General features: G+C 41.0%; 1 protein-coding gene across 1 annotated transcript; it reads right to left on the reverse strand.

Moving 5' to 3' along the window:
• Positions 1-828: 828 nt before the first annotated feature.
• On the reverse strand, positions 829-23,353 carry LOC124136954 (receptor-type guanylate cyclase gcy-20-like). The gene is made up of 3 exons (XM_046503038.2): positions 22,960-23,353; positions 4,561-4,670; positions 829-1,229 (listed from the first exon to the last, which is right to left on the reverse strand). The coding sequence occupies exons 1-3, from the start codon at positions 23,169-23,171 to the stop codon at positions 829-831; spliced, it is 723 nt and encodes a 240-aa protein (XP_046358994.2). The 5' UTR covers positions 23,172-23,353.
• Between the last annotated feature and the right edge of the window lie 243 nt (positions 23,354-23,596).

Here is a 23,596-nt window from a genome sequence, read left to right on the forward strand (position 1 = left end):
TCTCCTAACGATCAGTCTTCACTGGTTGTGTTTTCGAATCTGGGATTCATCCACATTACAGGGGCGGTCGGGTAGCCTAGAGGTTAAAGCGTTCGCTCGTCACGTCGAAGACCCGGGTTCGATTCCTGACATTGGTACAATGTGTGAAGCCCATTTCTGGTGTCCCCTGCCGTGATATTGCTGGAATATTGCTAAAAGCGGCGTAAAATGAAACTCACTCACTCATCATCATTAAACACCCATGACTGTCAAGATACAGGTGGGGGCGGTCGGGGAGCCTAGTTCTCTTCACCATTAGATAAATCACTGAAATGGTGTTCAAAGTTGCATTAATCCTCTCCGTCTATGAGACGCGACACATCAGAAACCTACGATTGTGGGTTTGAATCCTGGTTCGCCCCGATTATGTTTTTAGGTTTGTAAGCACCATACCCGTGCTCGTGGGGTTCACCAAATAGTAAAAGACATTCATCACTTCGGCATTTCTTCCCACATTTAGCAGACACGCCATAATACAACTTGAATACTGTTAAATAACGTCGTTAAACCCAACTCACCCAAGACCCGTGAAGATCTGCGGTAGAATAGGTCAACCCAGGCTTACCGTAAAAGGCGACTATGCTTGTCGTAAGAGGCGACTAACTGGATCGGGTGGTCAGGCTCGCTGACTTGGTTGATGCATGTCATCGTACCAAAATTGCGTGGATCGATGCTAATGATGTCAATAACTGGATTGTCTAGTCCAGATTCGATTATATACAGACCGCCGTCATACATCTCGAATATTGCTGAGTGCGGCGTTAAACAACAAGCAAACAAACACTCCAATCAATGTTCAACCATTACAAATAAAACATGATCCATACTTCTTCCTCGTTGCTGGATCTTCAACAGCAGGTCGTCGATTTCACTTTCACCAATGCCATCATCAATGACGATCCAGTCAGCGACTGTCATATCACTGGCTCTGAAAATCTCTTCCGCCGCGCGAGACGAATAATCACAAAAAACGTTCTTGTTGTCCGTTCTTCGCCTTGATATGATGATAACACGTGACCATTTATAATAGTTAAATATCTCAACAAATGCCCTGCCCATTTTGTTGAAGGGGGGCCCAAGTCTTACTAATGTTTTGTACACTGTTTTATCGCCCAGTTGTGGGTCAGTGGACGCCTGACTGAACATTGGCAGATTCCAAAACGAGGCTAAGAGGCCAGAGGGCACTGTAGCTGAAAGTATCAAATTTCAATATGACAGTTACATGTTTGTTACATCATTGTCAATGAAGGGGCCATAAAATTTCCGAGTCCCGTGATGGGATTCGAACCACGAACCTTCTGATCAGAGATCGGACGCCTTGTCCACATGACCAAAGAGGTTAACCCCGTCAGCAAGCTGACAAGGTAAGGATGTCATCTGTGGGACGACTCCAAGCCCTGCTACATACTCCCCCGTCAACAGAAGGAACGTCCCGGGCCGCATAGTATGGTACTGAGGCTTATTTTGCTCAAATTTAATATGGACGTGCTCAGCCCCACGTTGGGCGCCAATGTAGCGGCCATAAAATTTCCGAGTCCCGTGATGGGATTCGAACCACGAACCTTCTGATCAGAGGTCGGACGCCTTGTCCACATGACCAAAGAGGTTAACCCCGTCAGCAAGCTGACAAGGTAAGGATGTCATCTGTTGGACGACTCCACGCCCTGCTACATCAACATGCATTAGTTAGACCTTTATAATTATTCAGCAATGCTGACGTCATCACTATCATTCTTTGCCAAATTGTATCAACAATAACAACATGAACCTGTAGTCATGAACGCAGGAGCATGTTGCCAAACACATTTAACCCACATGACCTAACCCAGCCACTTCCTTCTTTGTGAAGCAAATGTGTGTTGCGTTCATGTATTTAAAGCCATATTTATCTTACATTTGTAATCTTATGTGAAGAAATCCCGTTGAGGGTTGATCGTGTGTCGCCCTACACTGACGGCGTGTGACGTTCTCGTCATATTCACTTTTTATTTTGTCTGGTCGAGACGCGGTTAATTACCAGCTGCCGGGATTTAGCTGGAATAGTGTTGATTGTGACATTAAACATAAACCTAGATACCGAGGTTGAACTATTCAGTTTTGTGGTTTTGTTTGTTTGTTTGTTTTGTTGTTTTTTTTGTTTTTTTTGGGGGGGGGGGGGGTGTGGGAACGAAAGACGACACAATAATCCGAAAATAATGACGAAAGTGGTACATCTTTAGTTTACGTCGTCTGTCAGTCACCGGTCCCCTATCAATCATTTCCCCTTATATACTAACCACCAAAAGAAACGCGAACCATAGTGAGTGAGTGAGTATGGTTTTACGCCGCTTTTAGCAATATTTCAGCAATATCACGGCGGGGGACACCAGAAATGGGCTTCACACATTGTACCCATGTCAGGAATCGAACCCGGGTCTTCGGCGTGACGAGCGAACGCTTTAACCACTAGGCTACCCGACCGCCCCGCGAACCATAGAAACATATAGAGAGGTATGTACGTTAAGTAGAGAAATTCCGATGTGTACCACTTAATGACAAAAAAAACAACCAGTCAAGTGTTACCACAGTGTCTTATCACGATATGCTGCACGTGATTTCCAAACTTTACACGCTAATCCTGCACAAGACAAATGGTGCATCTCGAGCCATGGGTCAATGGCGTCACCCGTGGTGCGTTCATGAGCGTCGATTCACATATATTCTTTTGTCGGTGAGTATATGAAGAAAGTGTTAAATATAAATAACAGTGTCCATAGGTTACTGAAAATGTGGATTTTAAAGGACCTTGACTGAACTACATGTAGTTACGTTACTTTTCATTGGCTGTACTAACAAAGAACCGCTACGATGAATTCGTCATGATGTCAACATTCGCGATTCACGGTAAATAAAACAAACAAATACATATTGAATGAAATGATATTGTCATTTCGGAAAAAATACCAGTGACCGATAATTCATAACTTGAGGACATGTCGTTTGTATTGACATTAATTAATATTTTTATTTTGAAAAGTTCCATCATTAACTGAATGCGTTTTCTCGTTTCCTGACAATGATTTAACGTCACCGGTAATGTGTATCATCAGTTAATGTATTTGTTTTAATTTTGGCGATATGTCTTCATGTCGACAGGAAGTACCTGTTCTCCCAGAACCTGATCTGTTGTCATGGAATCGACACTGGTGGACAGCGAGTTGTAGGCATTATAAAAAGATATTTTAACTTAAAAAGGTGCACGGTAATTTCAAGGAGGAAATGTGATGGAGAAAGTGGTTGTATGAATGGACATCTTTTCTTGGGCCGCGGACGTCTCAAATCTAGATTAAAAAGAACCCTTATTCTAGGGCCTCCGTAAGCCTTTGGCGGTGGTAGGTGTTATTGGGGACTGGTTCGGTTAGAATGTGGAGCGTATTACTGACAGAATACATGTCGTTTTGAAGAGAATGATATTCATGGAAGAGACCCCAGAATTCAACATTCTTTGACTATCAAATATAAATTAACCAATAGTAAAACAGTAATTTGCCAACACTGGAACACTGGAACTATTTGTAGAATGAAGCACAACCCTCCACATCTCTTCAAGTACCACCATACTTCACATCTTTCCACATCTGTTCAAGTACTTCCATACTCCACATCCCTCATATATCTTCAAGTACCACCATACTTCACATCTTTCCACATCTGTTCAAGTACTTCCATACTCCACAACCCTCAATATATCTTCAAGTACCACGATACTTCACATCTTTCCACATCTGTTCAAGTACTACCCATATTCCACATCCCTCATATATCTTCAAGTACCACCATACTTCACATCTTTCCCCATCTGTTCAAGTACTACCATTCTTCACAGCCATCCACATCTCTTCAAGTACTATCCATACTCCACATCCCTCATATATCTTCAAGTACCACCATACTTCACATCTTTCCACATCTGTTCAAGTACTACCCATATTCCACATCCCTCATATATCTTCAAGTACTACCCATACTCCACAGCTCTCACTATATCTTTAAGTACTACCATACTCCATATCTTTCCACATCTCTTCAGGTACTACCATACTCCGCAGCCACATCTCCCAAAACGTAACGAGGAATATTCCCATTCCACGCCAAAGCTGAATTCGCCAAACCACGTTTTCGAACTACACATAAACACGTTTCCATTGCACAAAACAATCGGAGCTTTAATCTTCTTTTACGCTGAAGTAAAAGTATGATAACAACGCTAGTTGTAACAATATTCGGGGCGGTCGGGTAGCCTGGTGGTTAAAGCGTTCGCTCGTCCCGCCGAGGACCCGGGTTCGATTCCCGACATGGGTACAATGTGTGAACCCCATTTCTGGTGTCCCCCGCCGTGATATTGCTGGAATATTGCTAAAAGCGGCGTAAAACCATATTCACTCACTCACTCACTCACTGTAACAGTATTCACAGAATATTGATGTTCTGTGAGTTTGGATGCGATTGCGTTAACAGTTCAGTACAAACTGCCATACATACAACTCGAACATGGCGGTCCTATGAAGACGTCAACGTCATCTTCATCCCTCAACAGAACAGTGTTGCCGGACCCCTTCAGCGCGCTGCAGCCATCGTCCCTCCATCTTACTCTGACAACAGAAGAACAACAGTGTGAAGGTGCAATTTTCATGGGGATATACAACTTTGCAGATTTGCATAGATCGCAACTGATATCGTTTATCGAAAGCGGCTTATTTGCACTTGTCCTGTCTGTCAATTTCAAAGGCTGAGACGAAAGTACAGCGGAGGTTGATACTTTAAATACAGAGGCACTACATGTGGTCTTGTTGGATGAAATTAGGTCCAAAATGACGGTCTTGATCGCACAACAAACCCGACCCTCCTTTCCTACTATAACATGGTCGGATGCACACGTTTTCGGCAGAGCAAAGCCTTTCTTCACCCTTTATAACTCTTCGATATTCTCCTACCCACAATTAAACAATAATCATTTGTACACTGTACTCTCCTTCGTGTGAGTGGGATTAAATGATTGAAATATCCTCCCCTTTCCTTCAGTAACGGAAATGTGACATCACAACTTGAGATCACTATTCGGTGAGAAAACAATGTGCGAAACAGACTCTTTCTTCAATTGCGTTTATTGTTCGCGTTTTGGTACTTTCATTATTTTTGTGAGACTTTTCTATTTTTAAACTTTTCGCTGATCTCAGTATAAAATGATGAAGCATCGATTGTACTTCCTTAGTTCCTTTTTGTGGTATCCTGATCACAACTTGATGATATGTCCAACTCTGACTGTGACAATAGTTTTCGAGTAATGGAATGTGAACCACAGATTTGTGTGCCCTGCTCAAAGAGGGGCTGTTCAGCCGAAATTGCTAAGGCAGAAGGCGATCTCTTAAACACTTAAAGCACCAACGACAACACAGTAAGCGTTTTTAAGATTCGTTTGGGTTAAGACAAATGCTGACATCGATACATTATGTTTTCGTACTTTTAATATAAGCGCAACAGCCCTCACTTTTTTCTCGGCCATCGTATTGTTCATCATACTGTCTACATAATGGTGTAAGAAACATCTATAACTAGTTTTTCATGATATCTGCACTGGCGTCTTCCGTAGTTCGTGAGTACGTTTACATTTATCGTCGCAAAGGCATTATTTCGACCATATAACGACCACAGCAAGTTTGTATATCTGCAAGCACGTCATATATATACATCAAATTTATCATTTAACTAAAGCATTTATCCATGACATAAGCTTATGACATAAAAACATGTATGTCATACCCCAATGACATAAGTATGCAAATTAGATATGCAAATTAGATAACCGGAAGTGGGACTTTTTTCGCCGGTGCAACATGGATACCTTTGATGTTGGAGACATTATTTCAATTATTCTGCAAAAGTCTGTTCAAGTATTTTGTTTAAAATAATCCGAGGAACTTTTTTTCTCAGCGAAATAATATGCCATCAAGGAGTTAGGAGGTTGTTTATTTTGGTTTACACGGCTATGGAAAACATGTATCACTACGCACGATCTATACGTAAGATTTCGACAAGTTGCTGATGTTAATGTTTAATGCAATTATTCCTTAATTGGGAAGCAAAAATGTGAAAATGATAAATAGAATTCATCACTCGTGTTTTTTAATATGGGAAATATCAACCTCGTCCCGTTAATCGGTATTTGCCTCGCCAAAGGCTCGGCAAATACCGATTAACTAAGACTCGGTTGATATTTCCCATATTAAAAAACATGAGTGATGAATTCTCTATATATATAACTTGTCAATACAAGAGAATAAGCAGTGTGGATTATCCGCCGGAACAGATTCCAAAGGGCAGAATAGCTGTGGAAATTATATGATTGGACCATTGGAAATCGGTTATATTTAAAGCGAATTTGTCAAACATATTTTAGCATTATAATAATAATTATATACAATTTTTAATAAAAGCCATTTCATATTGCATTGTACAATTAATACACGGGCTATAAGTCACCAGCAAGCAACGCGAGACCACCTCGATCGCTGGAGATCATGGGGACTAGTACCTAAGCTTCCTGCACGATACTCCAGAAGGATTTACGTTAGCAGCTTCTGTAAAGGTGATCTACTAGCATCAAGAATATACCTGATAGTGGCACTGTGGGTTAAGATGATGTCATAGATTGTGGCTTTTACAAAGTTTTATACATTTACATATCATCGGATAAGTACATTGAAATAGTGAGGGAGTGGGTATGGTTTACGCTGTTTTAACATAATCCATCAATACAACGCCTGGGAGCAACGGAATGGGCACGTTGAAAAACCATCAAACTATTCTTTATATCCCACAGATATGTATATTACAGTCAGCAGATTACATCAAGCATGCTGTCAATTATATATACATGTATATATATACATGATCAGATATGATTTACATTTTCGACTAGATCTATATCTAACAATATATATATATATATACACACACACACACACACACACACACACACACACACACACACACACACACACACACACACACATATATACTGTCTATAATGTTTATGGGACGTAAACGTCTTTTTGACAGTTTCCACTAATTGGAGGTTGGAGGAATTAGCTGTAGAGATAGAGTCAAGACTGATTATCACCTCCTGGAACAGAGAAAGGTGTTTCCTCCGATTGCCGTATATATATACATCTCAGGCCTTCATTAAACTAAACATTACGAAGTCCTATATCTTTCACAACGTCCCAGGCGTCAGCTGCGTATCAGCTGTAACAATGGATGATGACGGCCATCATTTAATAATTACAGTCCGGTAGGTTTTAATACTGACAATGCCTAACTACCCTAGTCTTGACCATGATAATGCGGCCGGCCGTGTGACGTGAGGCTAACACACTAATCACTGGCTCTCTGAGGTGGTGACCCTCGGTGACAATCCGGCAATGAATATGTGCATAATGGGTCTCTGGCTCACAGCCGAAGTGACAATGTTTTTACCGGCATATGTGAACTATAAGTTACTGGTATGCGGAAGTCAGTTTATGCAACGCCTACACCGATTTCCCTCTAAGAATATTTCTTTTAATTTGCCGACATGATCACGATTTAATTAAAAAGCTGATGTTGTGAAGAAAAGTAAAGACGGTAAAGTAATTTAGGAATCTAAGTGTACGTCCATTACTCATCATCAAGTAATTCAAGGACCTAGTTTCACGTTCATCACTTGGCGTAAAGTATTGCGGAAGCCTAATCGCACGTTCATTACTGGCGGTAACGTAATTTAGGAACCTAGTTGTACGCTTCTTTCTCAGCGTAAAGTAATTCAAGGGCATTGTTGTTAGTTTATTACTTAGCGTAAAGTAACTCGGAAACCTTAGTTTATGTTCATTTCAGGGACATAGTTGTACGTAAGTCAAGACCCTTGCTGTCTGTTCATTACTCGCAATGAAGTAACTCAGGACCCAAGTTGTACGTACATTACTCACGGTTAAGTAACTCAGGACCCCAGTTGTACGTACATTACTCACGGTAAAGTAACTCAGGACCCCAGTTGTACGTACATTACTCACGGTAAAGTAACTCAGGACCCAAGTTGTACGTACATTACTCACGGTTAAGTAACTCAGGACCCTAGGTGTACGTACATTACTCACGGTTAAGTAACTCAGAACCCAAGTTGTACGTACATTACTCACGGTAAAGTAACTCAGGACCCTAGGTGTACGTACATTACTCACGGTAAAGTAACGCAGGATCCAAGTTGTACGTACATTACTCACGGTAAAGTAACTCAGGACCCTAGGTGTACGTACATTACTCACGGTAAAGTAACTCAGGACCCTAGGTGTACGTACATTACCGCGATTAAGTTACTCAGGACCCAAGTTGTACGTACATTACTCGCGGTAAAGTAACTCAGGACCCTAGGTGTACGTACATTACTCACGGTAAAGTAACTCAGGACCCAAGTTGTACGTACATTACTCACGGTAAAGTAACTCAGGACCCAAGTTGTACGTACATTACTCACGGTAAAGTAACTCAGGATCCAAGTTGTACGTACATTACTCACGGTAAAGTAACTCAGGACCCAAGTTGTACGTACATTACTCACGGTAAAGTAACTCAGGACCCTAGGTGTACGTACATTACTCACAGTAAAGTAGCACAGGACCCAAGTTGTACGTACATTACTCACAGTAAAGTAACTCAGGACCCAAGTTGTACGTTCATTACTCACGGTAAAGTAACTCAGGACCCTAGGTGTACGTATATTACTCACGATAAAGTAACTCAGGACCCTAGGTGTACGTACATTACTCACGGTAAAGTAACTCAGGACCCTAGGTGTACGTACATTACCGCGATTAAGTTACTCAGGACCCTAGGTGTACGTACATTACTCGCGGTAAAGTAACTCAGGACCCTAGGTGTACGTACATTACTCACGGTAGAGTAACTCAGGACCCAAGTTGTACATACATTACTCACGGTAAAGTAACTCAGGACCCAAGTTGTACGTACATTACTCACGGTAAAGTAACGCAGGATCCAAGTTGTACGTACATTACTCACGGTAAAGTAACTCAGGACCCAAGTTGTACGTACATTACTCACGGTAAAGTAACTCAGGACCCTAGGTGTACGTACATTACTCACAGTAAAGTAGCACAGGACCCAAGTTGTACGTACATTACTCACAGTAAAGTAACTCAGGACCCAAGTTGTACGTACATTACTCACGGTAAAGTAGCACAGGACCCAAGTTGTACGTTCATTACTCACGGTAAAGTAACTCAGGACCCTAGGTGTACGTATATTACTCACGATAAAGTAACTCAGGACCCTAGGTGTACGTACATTACTCACGGTAAAGTAACTCAGGACCCTAGGTGTACGTACATTACCGCGATTAAGTTACTCAGGACCCTAGGTGTACGTACATTACTCACGGTAAAGTAACTCAGGACCCTAGGTGTACGTACATTACTCACGGTAGAGTAACTCAGGACCCAAGTTGTACGTACATTACTCACGGTAAAGTAGCACAGGACCCAAGTTGTACGTACATTACTCACGGTAAAGTAACTCAGGACCCAAGTTGTACGTTCATTACTCACGGTAGAGTAACTCAGGACCCTAGGTGTACGTATATTACTCACGATAAAGTAACTCAGGACCCTAGGTGTACGTACATTACTCACGGTAAAGTAACTCAGGACCCTAGGTGTACGTACATTACCGCGATTAAGTTACTCAGGACCCTAGGTGTACGTACATTACTCGCGGTAAAGTAACTCAGGGCCCCGTTTGTACGTACATTACTCACGGTAAAGTAACAGGGAACAGGTAAGCATGCCATTTACGAGCAATAGCAAAATGAAAGCCAAGGTCAACACAATGGAAGGGTATATGTACATTTATATGCTTTGTACATAATCATGTTCATATGTTATCATAGATGAGCCCCTGGCAGGAACTCACGATGCGTCCTTGTATGGTGTGGGCATGAGAGGGTGCCATTAGATGACCATGAAGCATATTGATTTCCAATTCCACCAGATCTGTATAATGAATGTGCGCCTTACGGAGGTTCAGGTTCAGGTGCAGGTGCAGAAGCATTGATTAACGACAAACAATTATGTGTTTATGTATCAATATAACACATAATAAATGCAATGTGTACAACAAGTATAAATAGACAACATACAAAAATGCCGAACCTTCATTATTATCATTTTATTAATCAAATGTTTCCAGATACCATGCCGCAGTTTAACATGTATACCCCACTCATGATCAGACAAAGTAAACTGACTCCGAGCCGACGAGTCCTTGTTTTAGCCCCTTAATGCCGAGCGCCAGACAGGGTAACAACAAGTGCCATCTTTTAACGTCTTTTGGTATGACGCGTCCGGGCATCGAACCCCGGACCTTCCGTTCTCCGGGCGGACGCTCTCCCACAAGACCACAGAGGCGGCCCTCTAATGACAGTGAAGTTCTTCAGTATTATTTAAGAAATATGCAATTAACACATAATCAAAATCAAATTCATGTGTTTATATTTCCAATAACCATACCAGGAAACGTATTAAAGTAATTGAGACCCCAATGCGACTGAAGTTGAATGTATGACCAGGTTCCGTGACTTAACTGATTGCGTGTCATCATGGCCCGATGGCACGGATCGTTGTTCAAGTTCTCAGTCACTGGTTTGCCTTAACCACACTCGATTAATGACAGGACATCGGGACAGAGTTGCAATGCTGCTGACTGCACTGACTTGAAGAACGAAGTACATCGTCCGATCTGCACAGACCTGGCAGAGTGTGTTGGTCAGTAACATAATAAAGTCTTTGATAGGCATGTAAAAGTTGGAGGTACATGAGTTATGACAACAAAAGGTTGCTGGAGCAGATGTTCTTGGCTCTCTTTGTCAGTGGAGCCAAGAGCACCTGCTCTGGCAACCTTGACCTTGACCGTGAACTAAAACATCTGCAGCATGTCTCAACCACTACCCAACTAAGCTAGTCAAGAGGACCATCTCCACTACACTCCAGCCTAAAACCAAAACCGACCAGATCAGAATCCGTTTCCATTGCATTCACCCTACCCTACATTGGGAAGACCACTGGGACACCATTCCATAGTATCATCCTACAAGCTAATGGCCACGATGGGATCCAATCAGCTTGGCACAGCTTTTTAATCCTTATCCGTATTGTACATCTGGCTTCATAACCTGTGTGCTATTTGTTATTCTTACTGTACATTTGGCTTCATCCAATTATCTGCATGCTACTTGTTATCTATTACATGTCGTTCATGTTAATTCGCTACTTATATCAGCATGTTATTCATATATACCTCTCATCACTTGGTTGTTGTCACTCCAGCTTGATAACGGTGTAAGAAACAACATCGAAACGTCGTTTCGAGCAATAAACAAGAAGTTGTTATCCATAAAATTGTACGTTTACTTACTGATTTACCAACTTCTAGAATGCCAATCAAATAGTTACCAAAACAATGCAATTATGTGTCGATGACTTCACGCCAAGTAATGGTTGACAAACCATGATGTGAATAGTTTCAATATTTAATACATTTTCTATTTCCCAAATCTTTTTCACATAAAAGAGATGCCACTACTTTACTATCACAAATCATGAAAAATAAATCAAAAGAACTTGTGTTTCGCCTAAACAATGCTCTGAAAGTACCCAATATAACTTTCCGCGCATGAGATACAATACCCTGACTATGTTTATGCGATTATAATGTTTTACTTCAGATAATACCCAGATGCAAATATTTATGTAATGACACACATTAAATTCTGAGACCTTTATAATGGCATTTTTCTTCTTTTTGACAGCAAACTACCCTTCTTGAAAACAACATCTTTAGTTTCAACAAAAATAACTTTTAACTGATATTCATTACAATAACATTCAAGAATTTTTATTCCCTTTTCCTAATCAAAAAGTTCAACAGATACCACAATATAACAAAAACAGAAAAAAACATTCTGTCACGTCCAAATGTAAATGTATTCATGGTCTACCAATGTCTAAGAGCGCTAATTCATTTATAAACATGGAAAATATAGAAGGACTTGGGACACAGCCCTGACGCACACTAAAATCACAATCAAATACATCAGAAGACAGGGTTTCAAATTTGACACATAATCGCACACTATTATAAATAGCTTACACCGCTTTTAATCTATTTGGTGAAACTCCTCTTCAGAACCGTCTATAATTTTGACCTCGCTACGAAAATGAAAGGCTTTAAAAAAACAGAAACAAAACATTATCAGCTATAGGGTAACCCTGTCCAATTCCGGCTTGAGATTTAATAAGCTGTAAATAAGCCATTTCCAAAATGCCTGTTTTCTTACGGATATACTGGCGCTCTAGCCTTTGGCTAAAAACGCAATAAAGAATATTGATTTCCAATTCCACCAGGTCTGCATATTGAATGTGCCTAACGGAGCAATCACGTTCACGTTCAGGCGCAGAAGCATTGATTAACGACAAACATTTTTGTGTTTATGTATCAACAAAAACCCATTTTTTCTTGCAATGTATACAGCAAGTATAAATAGACAACATACAAAAATCCCGACCTTCATTATTATCATTTTAATAATCAAATGTTTGCCAGACAGCGAATCGCCTGTTAACGCTGTCACAAAATGGAAATGACCCCCTTTGTATAAACACGCTGTTCTGTTGTTAACAATGCTCTGCTATGATGTGTTCCGGAGGCTCATTGATTTAATCAACGTTAACAGACATAATGTAAACGCTCTTTGTCAAGTTTGTAATGACGGCCGGGTGAAATAGGGTTATTGAACTTATGTAGCGACGTGCAAGCACGTGTGTGTTGGTGGCTGATACTAGTCCAGACTGATGCCGATTTTATATTGCTAGCACACTGCGATACCATGCCGCAGTTTAACATGAATACCCCACTCAGACACACTATACTGACTCCGAGCAGACCAGTCCTTGTTTTAGCCCCTAAATGACGACATGAATTGTACAGTAATTATGACAACAAAAGGTTGCTGGAGCAGATATTCTTGGCTCCCTTTGTCAGTGGAGCCAAGAGCACCTGTTCTAGCAACCTTGACCTTGACCATGGACTTAAACGTCTGCAGCATGTCTCAACCACTACCCTACTAAGCTAGTCAAGAGGACCATCTCCACCTAACTCCCGGAAGCAAAGGCAGTCGTCCTATCAGACTCGCTAAGTGCACTTCAGGCCATCAGTGGGAGAAACTCAAACTCCAGGCCAAACACAGTCAACAATATTCTATACGAATATACAAAACTATCGGACCAAGGGCAACAGGTGGAGCTGTGTTGGATCCCCTCTCACATAGATATTCATGGAAATGAAAAAGCAGACTCACTGGCGAAGCTAGCTCTAGACAAAGCGGATATACAGCCGATTCCCTTTAGTAAACTAGAGATAAAAAGCAAAATCAAAGCCTCCATAGCAAAAAGATGGCAAGCCCAATTGGACGCAAGTAAGATCGGCAGATGGCTATACAAAATTCAACCCAAGGTCCAACAAAAGCCAAACTCATACTCAAATGAAAGGAAAATTGAAATTGCTATCTCACGCCTCAGACTCGGTCAAAAAAAGCACTATGACAAGGTTTGTTCATCTTGCAATCAGGCTGAAACCATTGACCATGTGTTACTAGAATGTCAAGACCATGCCCCAGCCCGGGCTAGGTTAAAACAAGAATTGCAGTTAGATCCGCTATCTGTAATAAATCTCCTTAAGCCAAGAGATGCAATAGCGAAGGCCAAACTAACTCTATTTCTGAGAGATGGACAGCTGCTCGAACGTATATAAACAGAGCCGCCAAGGATAAAAATGAAATCATATCAATATATGAAAATAGAAATCATATCAATGCAAAAACAGAAATTATGTGAACACCGAACTCACAATAGATATGTGAACCCTTCTCACACACAGGAGTCCCAAAGAGGGACAGGTCAGCCGAAATTGCCTAGGCAGAAGGCGACCTCTTAAACACCTAATGCAACAACAACAACAACATCTCCACCACACTCCAGCCCAAAACCAAAACCGACCAGATCAGAATCCGTTTCCATCACAATCACCCTACCTTACATTGGGGAGACCTCTCATCAAATCAGCAGATTACTTAAGCACCAAGTAGCCATCGATTCCATAGTATCATCCTCAAAGCTAATGGCCACAATAGGATCCAATCAGCTTGTCACAGCTTTTTAATCCTTATCCTTATTGTACATCTGGCTTCATAACCCGTGTGCTATTGTTATTCTCTACTGTACTGTTCTCTTCTTATATCAACATGTCATTTATATATACCTCTCATCACTTGGTTGTTGTCACCCCAGCTTGATAACGGTGTAAGATACGACATCGAAACGTCGCTTCGTGCAATAAACCAGAAGTGGTTATCCATAGAATTGTACGTTTTCTTACTGATTTACCAACTTCTAGAATGCCAATCAAATAGTTACCAAAACAATGCAATTATGTGTCGATCGACGACTTCACGCCAAGTAATGGCTGACAAACCATTATGTGAATAGTTTTAATATGAATAAAAAAAATTATTCCCAAATCTCTATCACATAAAAGAGATGCTACTATTTTACTATCACAAATCATGAAAATTAAATCAAACGAAGTTGTGTTAAGTCTCAAAATGCTCACAGAGCACCCAATATAACTTTCCTTGCATGTGATGCCTCACCCTGACCATGTTTAAGCGATTATAATGTTTTACTTCAGATAATACCCAGGAGCAAATATTTATGTAATGACACACATTAAACTCTTAGACCTTCATAACTGCATTTTCCTTTTTGACAGCAAACTACCCTTCTGGAAAATGTATAGGGTTTTGTCGCTTTTGTTATTCTTTGTTGTATTCTTTGGGGATATATAATGCATTGGACAATTAAGGCGAAGATTCCTATATTTCGACAGACCTCCAGGACAATGTTAGCGTTAATAGTATAACATAAAAATAAATGGCAGCTATCCCCTCCCCTCTCCACCCCTCCACGCCCATGATCCACACAACAATTGTTCACTCACAAATGAAGATCTTAACATGAAACTAAACTTCATACAGAATATGGATAATCTGATGCGTCAGTTTCATAATTGCTTAGATTATCGAGTGCACGCACAGACTGATGACATGGGCAAATTTTCAGGATAAATTAATGTCGATAATCTTGATTTGATTCATTGTCGTCGGGATAACATCGATTTCGTTGCGTTGACACTGGTCAAAATGCAGTACATGCAAACAGTTTCCGTTGTGTGAGATGCCATATACAAATCATCAATTAAAACTATTTGAAGACTCATCCCATAAAACATATTTGTGAAACGGTAGATCAGGTCTATCACGCTTCTTAAAAAGTATATGCCATACAAATTGTCAATATATGTGTGTCATATGTGGAATCCATTTTCCAAAAACAACACGATATTCTCTCATTATGGCTTGTTCATTAAAGAAGCATTGATTTCTATACACACATCTTTCAATTTATGAGGAAAAGACGCCTTTACTCGCTGTTCAGATTTGCATACCTTAGACGTGGCAAAATCCCGTTACCGTAGATTCACACACATCCGTGATGATTATGATTTTTAGTTTGTCAGCACCATATCCGAGATCGTTGGTTTCACAAATGTGCTAAACGCCTTAGACGTGCATCTGTAAATAATTGAATCTGGACCACACAATCAAGTGATTGAATAATGAGTAGCGGTCCGCAAAATTGTGATTCGATGACATGCATCAACCAAGCCAGCAAGTCTGACCATCCGATCAAGTCAGTCGCCTTTTGCGATAAGCATGGCTGGCTCAAGACGAATTCCTACGGATATGCTGCAGCTCCAGCCTTTGGCGTCTAAATTTCACACGCATTGAGGTACAATCGACCATGCTCATTCCAGGCAGATTTCAAAGTGCGTCATACGACACTTGCTCCAAAGTTGTTACAACATTCAAGGTCTCAGCAATGCTTTCAAAACGTTGTAGAAGAAGAAGAATATTTTATTATAGTGTCACCCGCTGTACATATAAAATGACAAGGCAAGAATGCAAAAATTCAGGGCCGGCCAAAATGGCCTACGAGACACTAAAAGACTCATAAAAAAAATATTTTATATATGTACACACCACATTTAATAGTAATTATGAAAATAACATTCATAATATTATCCCCCATACAAGCATCCTATATACACACAACCACATCCATTCTCACATCCAGTCCTTCACTCCTAGCAGCTTACTCAAAACACTCAAACACACCCGCTCATTCAAACGCATCCAAACCCTCATTGACAACCTTTCAATCACATCCGAACCCTCACCCACACCGTCACACATTACCCTCACGCACACCCTTTTTCTCAAACATATCCTCACCTGTACCCATTCCCGCATCCATGCTAACTCCCTCATCTGCATTATCAACCATGTCCTCACTCGCATCCACATCCTTTCCCAATCCACAAAAAGAAGCATCAAAACCACGTACAAAGACACTATCAAAGTAACAATCCACTGTCGCATATACACACTCCCAAATAAACAACACACATAAATATACATTCAATTAAACCCGACAATACGAAACAAGCATACAGCACAACCTTACAGGCCAGTCACTCATCACAACTCGCAGCATCTCCATACAACAACCACACAACACATCAAAACATGAAAGATGATAGGAATTATCACTTGTGTACAACAACCCAATTTCTTGTTTTATATTATATTTTCTTCTCGACAACATTGAAACCAGATTAATGCAGCAAGTGGTTTAACCAGATCGTCGTACTGCATTAAGAATACGGTTTGGACTGCAGGAGATAAACGAGGAGTTAATAAGGGATACTTTCTGCCAAAGATTAAGTTTTAGATCACTATAACAGTCAAATATAAAGACATCAAAGACTCCGACCATCAATCAATCGCCTCAGTACACACTGCCTCCTACCTGAGTGTATAATTATATACTTGTCAACCATACACTGTACATCACGTTTGCTTGATAACGGTGTTAGAACCTTCACCGAAACGTCGTTCCTAGTTGTAATAAAAATGTTGCTCATCCATATATCTTACCCTTACGTAGATCATACAAAAGTTGAGAACGTGCGTGAGAGTGTTCAGACCACATTGAAGTGAAGAGCGTGCATTACAGTGAATATATCATACTGAAGTTGAGAACATGTGTGAGAGTGTTCGGACCACATTGAAGTGAAGAGCGTGCATTACAGTGAATATATCATACTGAAGTTAGAACGTGTGTGAGAGTGTTCAGACCACATTGAAGTGAAGAGCGTGCATTACAGTGAATATATCATACTGAAGTTGAGAACGTGCGTGAGAGTGTTCGGACCACATTGAAGTGGAGAGCGTGCATTACAGTGCACGGATCATACTGAAGTGGAGAACGTGCGTGAGAGTTATCAGACCATATTGAAGTGGAGAACGTGCATTACAATGCACAGATCATACTGAAGTGGAGAACGTGTGTGAGAGTGTTCAGACCACATTGAAGTGGAGAGCGTGCATTACAGTGCACAGATCATACTGAAGTGGAGAACTTGCGTGAGAGTGTTCGGACCACATTGAAGAACATACTTTATAGTGTACATTTTTAACCTACGTGGAGGTCGTGTGTGATAGACGTCAATGAAGTGGGGAACGTGTGTTAGTGTTCACCCCACATTGATGTGGATAACGTTGGTAGAATGAGTCCAGTCCGCATTAAAACGGAGAGCGTGTGTGAGATCGTTCAGACATTGAAGTGGAGGGCGTGTGTGAGAGCGTTTACACCACATCGAAGTGGAGAACGTTCGTGGATAGTGTCCAGTACGCATTGAAGTGGAGAACGTTCGTAGATAGTGTCCAGTACGCATTGAAGTGGAGAGCGTGTGTGAGAGTGTTCAGATCACATTGAAGTGGATAACGAAAAGCAGAGGATGACGTGGACCACTTCTAATCGCAATTCCAACGGAGAAACATGCACAGGTGGCTTGGGACCTACTCTCACATGAAATCCCCACGGAGGGACGGGAGACCTACTAATATCTGATATTCCCACGGAGGGACCGGAGACCTACTAATATCTGATATTCCCACGGAGGGACCGGAGACCTACTAATATCTGATATTCCCACGGAGGGACGGGAGACCTACTAATATCTGATATTCCCACGGAGGGACGGGAGACCTACTAATATCTGATATTCCCACGGAGGGACCGGAGACCTACTAATATCTGATATTCCCACGGAGGGACCGGAGACCTACTAATATCTGATATTCCCACGGAGGGACCGGAGACCTACTAATATCTGATATTCCCACGGAGGGACCGGAGACCTACTAATATCTGATATTCCCACGGAGGGACGGGAGACCTACTAATATCTGATATTCCCACGGAGGGACGGGAGACCTCCTAATATCTAATATTCCCATGGAGAGATAAGCATAGGTTGCTGGGGAGTTACTCATAACTGGTATGAGTATTAGTTATCTTACTTTTTATACAAATACGTCTAGAATTAAACAATTATTAACATTATAAACATAGCCGTAAAATAAAAAGTGATAGTGGTATAGACGATGGGGTGATCGGATCAATCCACATAAATATAATATCACGATGCGGCAAGATACTTACCTTAAAACACAAATTGTGTGATACAACATGTTATCATTTGAAAATCCATATTTCTATGTTGCTATTCTTTTAGTAACCTTTAAACCAAATTGTTTTGAAAATATTCTCTATTATTTTTATTTATACAGACAGCATTATTTCGGACATATTTTTATTCAACATGAATTAAAGGAACATCAATATTAATTAATAAAGGATAAAATGTACTTTAACCCGTTATGATATTGGAAAGGTAAATGAGCAATACAAAAACTAGCTAAGGTATCTAAAGATATTGCTAAGGATTGGTTAAGGAAACAAGCAATATGGCAAATATACTTGCCAGTCCCACGATATATACCGGGGAAAAAAATTAATATTGCCACAACTAATGAAGTTCATCGGGCTGACCACTTCTTTCTTACACGGTAAGTAAGACGCAAAACATATAAACATGCTTTAACAGTAGTAGATGTAGGAAGTCGATACAAAGAGGTTGAACGATTTACCTCAATACATTCAAAAGAAGTAGCTAATGGACTGGTTCGCATATATAAACGCGGACCCTTAAGTGGCCTGCGTTATTTCAAGTAGATCCTAGACGCGAGTTTATGGGCTCAGTAACTAAACTATTAATAAAGCATGATGTTACAATCAGGCATATTGAAAAAGAGGCCCATCACAGCCAAGCTATAAGATTTTAACCGATCATTAGCAGAGTGCTTGTTTGGATATCAATATGCTCAGGAGATGGTGATGACTCATAAAAGATCAGTGGAATTGGTGACACGATTATCAGCTGTTGTATCAGCGCTAAATAATGAAGTGACAAGAATAATTGGTAAGAAACCATCTAAAGCAATTAAAATGAATTCTGTCATTTATGTATCTTCAACGCCATGCAGAGGTAAAGAACAACAACTTCCAGATAGTGAGTGAGTGAGGTTTTACGCCGCTTTTAGCAATATTCCAGCAATATCACGGCGGGGGACACCAGAAATGGGCTTCACACATTGTACCCATGTCGGGAATCGAACCCGGGTCTTCGGCGGGACGAGCGAACGCTTTAACCACTAGGCTACCCGACCGCCCCTCTTCCAGTCTTCCAGATAGAGTAAGTGTAAGATATTTATACCATCCCAGTGAACTCGAAGGAGGTCAAGGTCTTGCAACTAACCCAGTTTGGTCGCTTAAATATATAGCAGTAGTCGATTTGGTTATGAAACAAGGTCAGCCTTTTTTATATTATATTAAGTGAAGTGAAGTGAAGTTTCTTATAGTTCCCAGCGATACTGTATTACCTCCCTAAGTAACCATATGCATAGGTAGTTATACAATCCTCATCATTCCATCTCGTTGTGTATAAGGGGTGGGGTGGGGTGGGGTGAGGGCGTCAGCTTCGTTGGTAGTGCTCCCCATAGTCTCATGTCCCGTAGAAGGTAACCAGATTGTGACATGAAACGTTTCCGACCACATGTATATGTTTTACTTTGTAGCAAATAAACTAAACTAAATGGATTGTCTTATCGAGATAAAAAAATTGCTTGAAGAAGCTTAGCGGTTTATATTTGGGTCTATCTCGCATGCACACAAAAAGCAGTATACAATAGTGCATTGAATTCAACCTACTCGCGGTCCATTAACCCAGGCAGAAGATAATCAAAAATATTAAGATCCTTTTGTCATGTAACCTACTTTCGCGATGTACATCTCTTGTAGAACAGTACAAAATCACTAATCAATGAACTGATCGATATCACACAAAAACAAACTACACAAACGTATCACAGCGTGCCAATAGGCACTTGTTTTAACACATCATTCAACCTTACTTATTTCCAGCACAGCTGTAAAGGTGGAAAAAATTACAACAATCATAATTCAGGGACGGGTGCTTAGTTTGTAATGCTATTAGCGTATAGCCATGACGTCACACTTATGCTGTTGGTGGGTGTGGGCCTAACTACTTGAGAGTTTAATCCTCCCTCCTATTTGTGTGCATCCAAACATCCGCCAAACATTGATATTTTTCTGTCTCACATAAGGAGGAATAAATACGCCTGGGAGGTGTTCAATAAAGACTGGAGTTATATATGGTATAGAAGTTTCCAAACACTTCTAAACGAGTGACGTTTTGCAAAAAGTCTTCTGGGGTATATGTGGTTGGGCGTTCTTGTCAGTGTGAGAGCGTGTGTGTTGTTTTTTTATATTTCACCTTTACGGTTATTTGTTTGCTAACTGATAATGAATCCCGTGATTTCACAGAGCACCCATCACTGTCATATTTAAGTGATTGAGTGAGTTAAATGTTATTTGTTTGTTTGTTAATGCCGCACACAGCAATATTCCAGATATAGGACGGCGGTCTGTAAATAATCGAGTCAGGACGACACAATCCAGGGATTGATATGAGCATCGATCAACGTGATTGGTTGGTTGGTTGGTTTGTTGTTTAACGCCGCACTCAGCAATATTCCAGCTATATGACGGCGGTCTGTAAATAATCCAGTGATTAATATCATGATCATCGATCCACGCAATTGGGATCGATGACATGCATCAACCAAGTCAGCGAGCCTAACCACCCGATCCCGTTAGTCGCCTCTTCCGACAAGCAGAGTCGCCTTTTACGGCAATCATGGGTTGCTGAAGACCCATTCTAACCCGGATCTACACGGGTAAGTTAAAATGTTACATCGCATTGGCAATATTGCAGCCATTACGCGATAAGGACACGAGAACAAAAGACAGTAAAACAGGAAGGTATGCATCACAGTTTAGGCTGTCATATATTAACGTGCTACACGTTTATATGACAACTTGAAATGTCATTTAAGGAGGTATAAACGTACTGAGGACCAATTCGTCTGATTTACCAATATAAGATATACACAAATTAAAAGTTAGGCACACCCCTATTTCTGAACCATGACAAATGCAAGAATCATGGCATGGGATGACTGAGCACAAGAGCTGGGCCATACCAATGTCATCGGATAACCATTTGACAACAAATAAAGAAGATACTGGTTAGTTGTGATTGAAATGTACTGACAAAAACATCATGGTCACACAGACAATACCTTAAAAAGTATGGAGCTGCAGGATTAATTTAACGCGTTACGTTTGATGTTTCATGTGAAAATGTTCCTTAAAGTCTCTACTTGACATGACACGAGAAACAGATAAGTAGCGGGTATAACCGCCACGTGCCAGGATGACGCATTCCACCCTACGTCTCATGCCTCCAGTCAGACGTTGGATCTGTTGATAAGCCAACAACAACCACTCCTGATGCAATGCTGCTTCCAATTGGCGTAAATCTTGAACAGGATAATCTCGTGCCTGTATGCGTCGCCCCAGAATATCCCAAACATGATCAAGGGGGTTCAAATCTGGGCTCATTGCTGGCCATGGTAGAGCCGTTATTGCATTGGTCTTCATGTAATCCACGACTACATGCGAACGATGAGGCCTGGCATTGTCATCAGCTGTTTCAGATGAGTACTTGTTAAAAAGGGTTCTCGGCGTATGAGACGAAGAAGGTCCCTGTCTTTGCGATGTGTCGTCACAGGAGGTCTTCCGTCCTGTACATCACCGGTCTGAGCATGTTTCTCTCCAAACGGCTTACGACAGAGTGATGATACCCCAAATTCCGACCAATGGCTTTACAAGACATTCCTGCGTTGTGCATGCCGATTATTTGCCATCTTGTGGCGTTTGATAATCGCCTTCGTGCCAAACAATAATGAAATATACTAGGGTGTGCTTAACTTTTTTCTTTGTGTATATCTATCTAAATCTACCGCTGTTAACATTTAATGTTAAGCATGCATTTTATGAAAGGAACTTAGCTACATTCTACATTACGACATTCTGTGGAATAGCATCCACGTTTGTTATTATAAGCACTTAATACAACTTAAGTGATAGGTGTATATGGATGAACAACTTCTTTATAACAATTATGAGCGACTAACTAAGATGTAGTTACACTGGAATGGAGAAGCCTGTCGTGTACACAAATGGGTAAACATATTGACCGGTGAAGTCAGTAACATAAACCCACACCGACATGTCGCTCCAAATTGTAATAAAGAAGTTGTTCATCCATATATCTTATCCTTACCTAGTACTCCAACTTCTAAATGCCTCTCAAAGAAACACTTACGTGATGTTGTGACCAGCGAGGAGTCCTTCTCCCTGTGCCCTCTCGATGGCCAAAGTTGCTGCTGCCGCATTGTTCTCCCAGCCAAGTCGGACATGTCGGAACGGACTCAACATCCCCAGTCGGAACTCCCTTGCTTGACAAGAACCTAACAGCAATAGTTTAAGACGCAGCAAGAAACAAGCAGCTTGTATCTTAACTTTTAAATGCTTCATGTTGAATACGTTCTTAGGATTCCAATACCATAACTGATGAGCGATCCATGCGCAATGTCTTGAAATACTCCACCGTCTATTTAAATATGTAAGAAACCATAATTGGTGTTTGCTGTCATCTGTGGGCACAAAGTTATAGGTGAAGACATCAATAACGTTCCCGTCGGTAGACTAATGTGACAAATGAGAGGTTTCGGTCGTTGCAACATGCTGACACATGGCGTGTCTCGGTACCTGCAGTCCTATGTTAACGCATGGCATATTACCAGAAGGCGGATCATCACCTGTGTCTATCCATCTGATCACGGCGAATCAGCGCGGTTTACTTCAAAGCACGCTGTGAAGATCAATACCAAGCCATATATGCATGGGCATAGGGGGAGATCCTTACACGTCGCGCTGGTTTAATCAAGAATGGTCCATAA

The sequence above is a fragment of the Haliotis rufescens genome, unplaced genomic scaffold (genome assembly GCF_023055435.1).
Source record: "Haliotis rufescens isolate VD_foot unplaced genomic scaffold, xgHalRufe1.0.p SCAF_1, whole genome shotgun sequence".
NCBI classification, from domain to species: domain Eukaryota; kingdom Metazoa; phylum Mollusca; class Gastropoda; order Lepetellida; family Haliotidae; genus Haliotis; species Haliotis rufescens.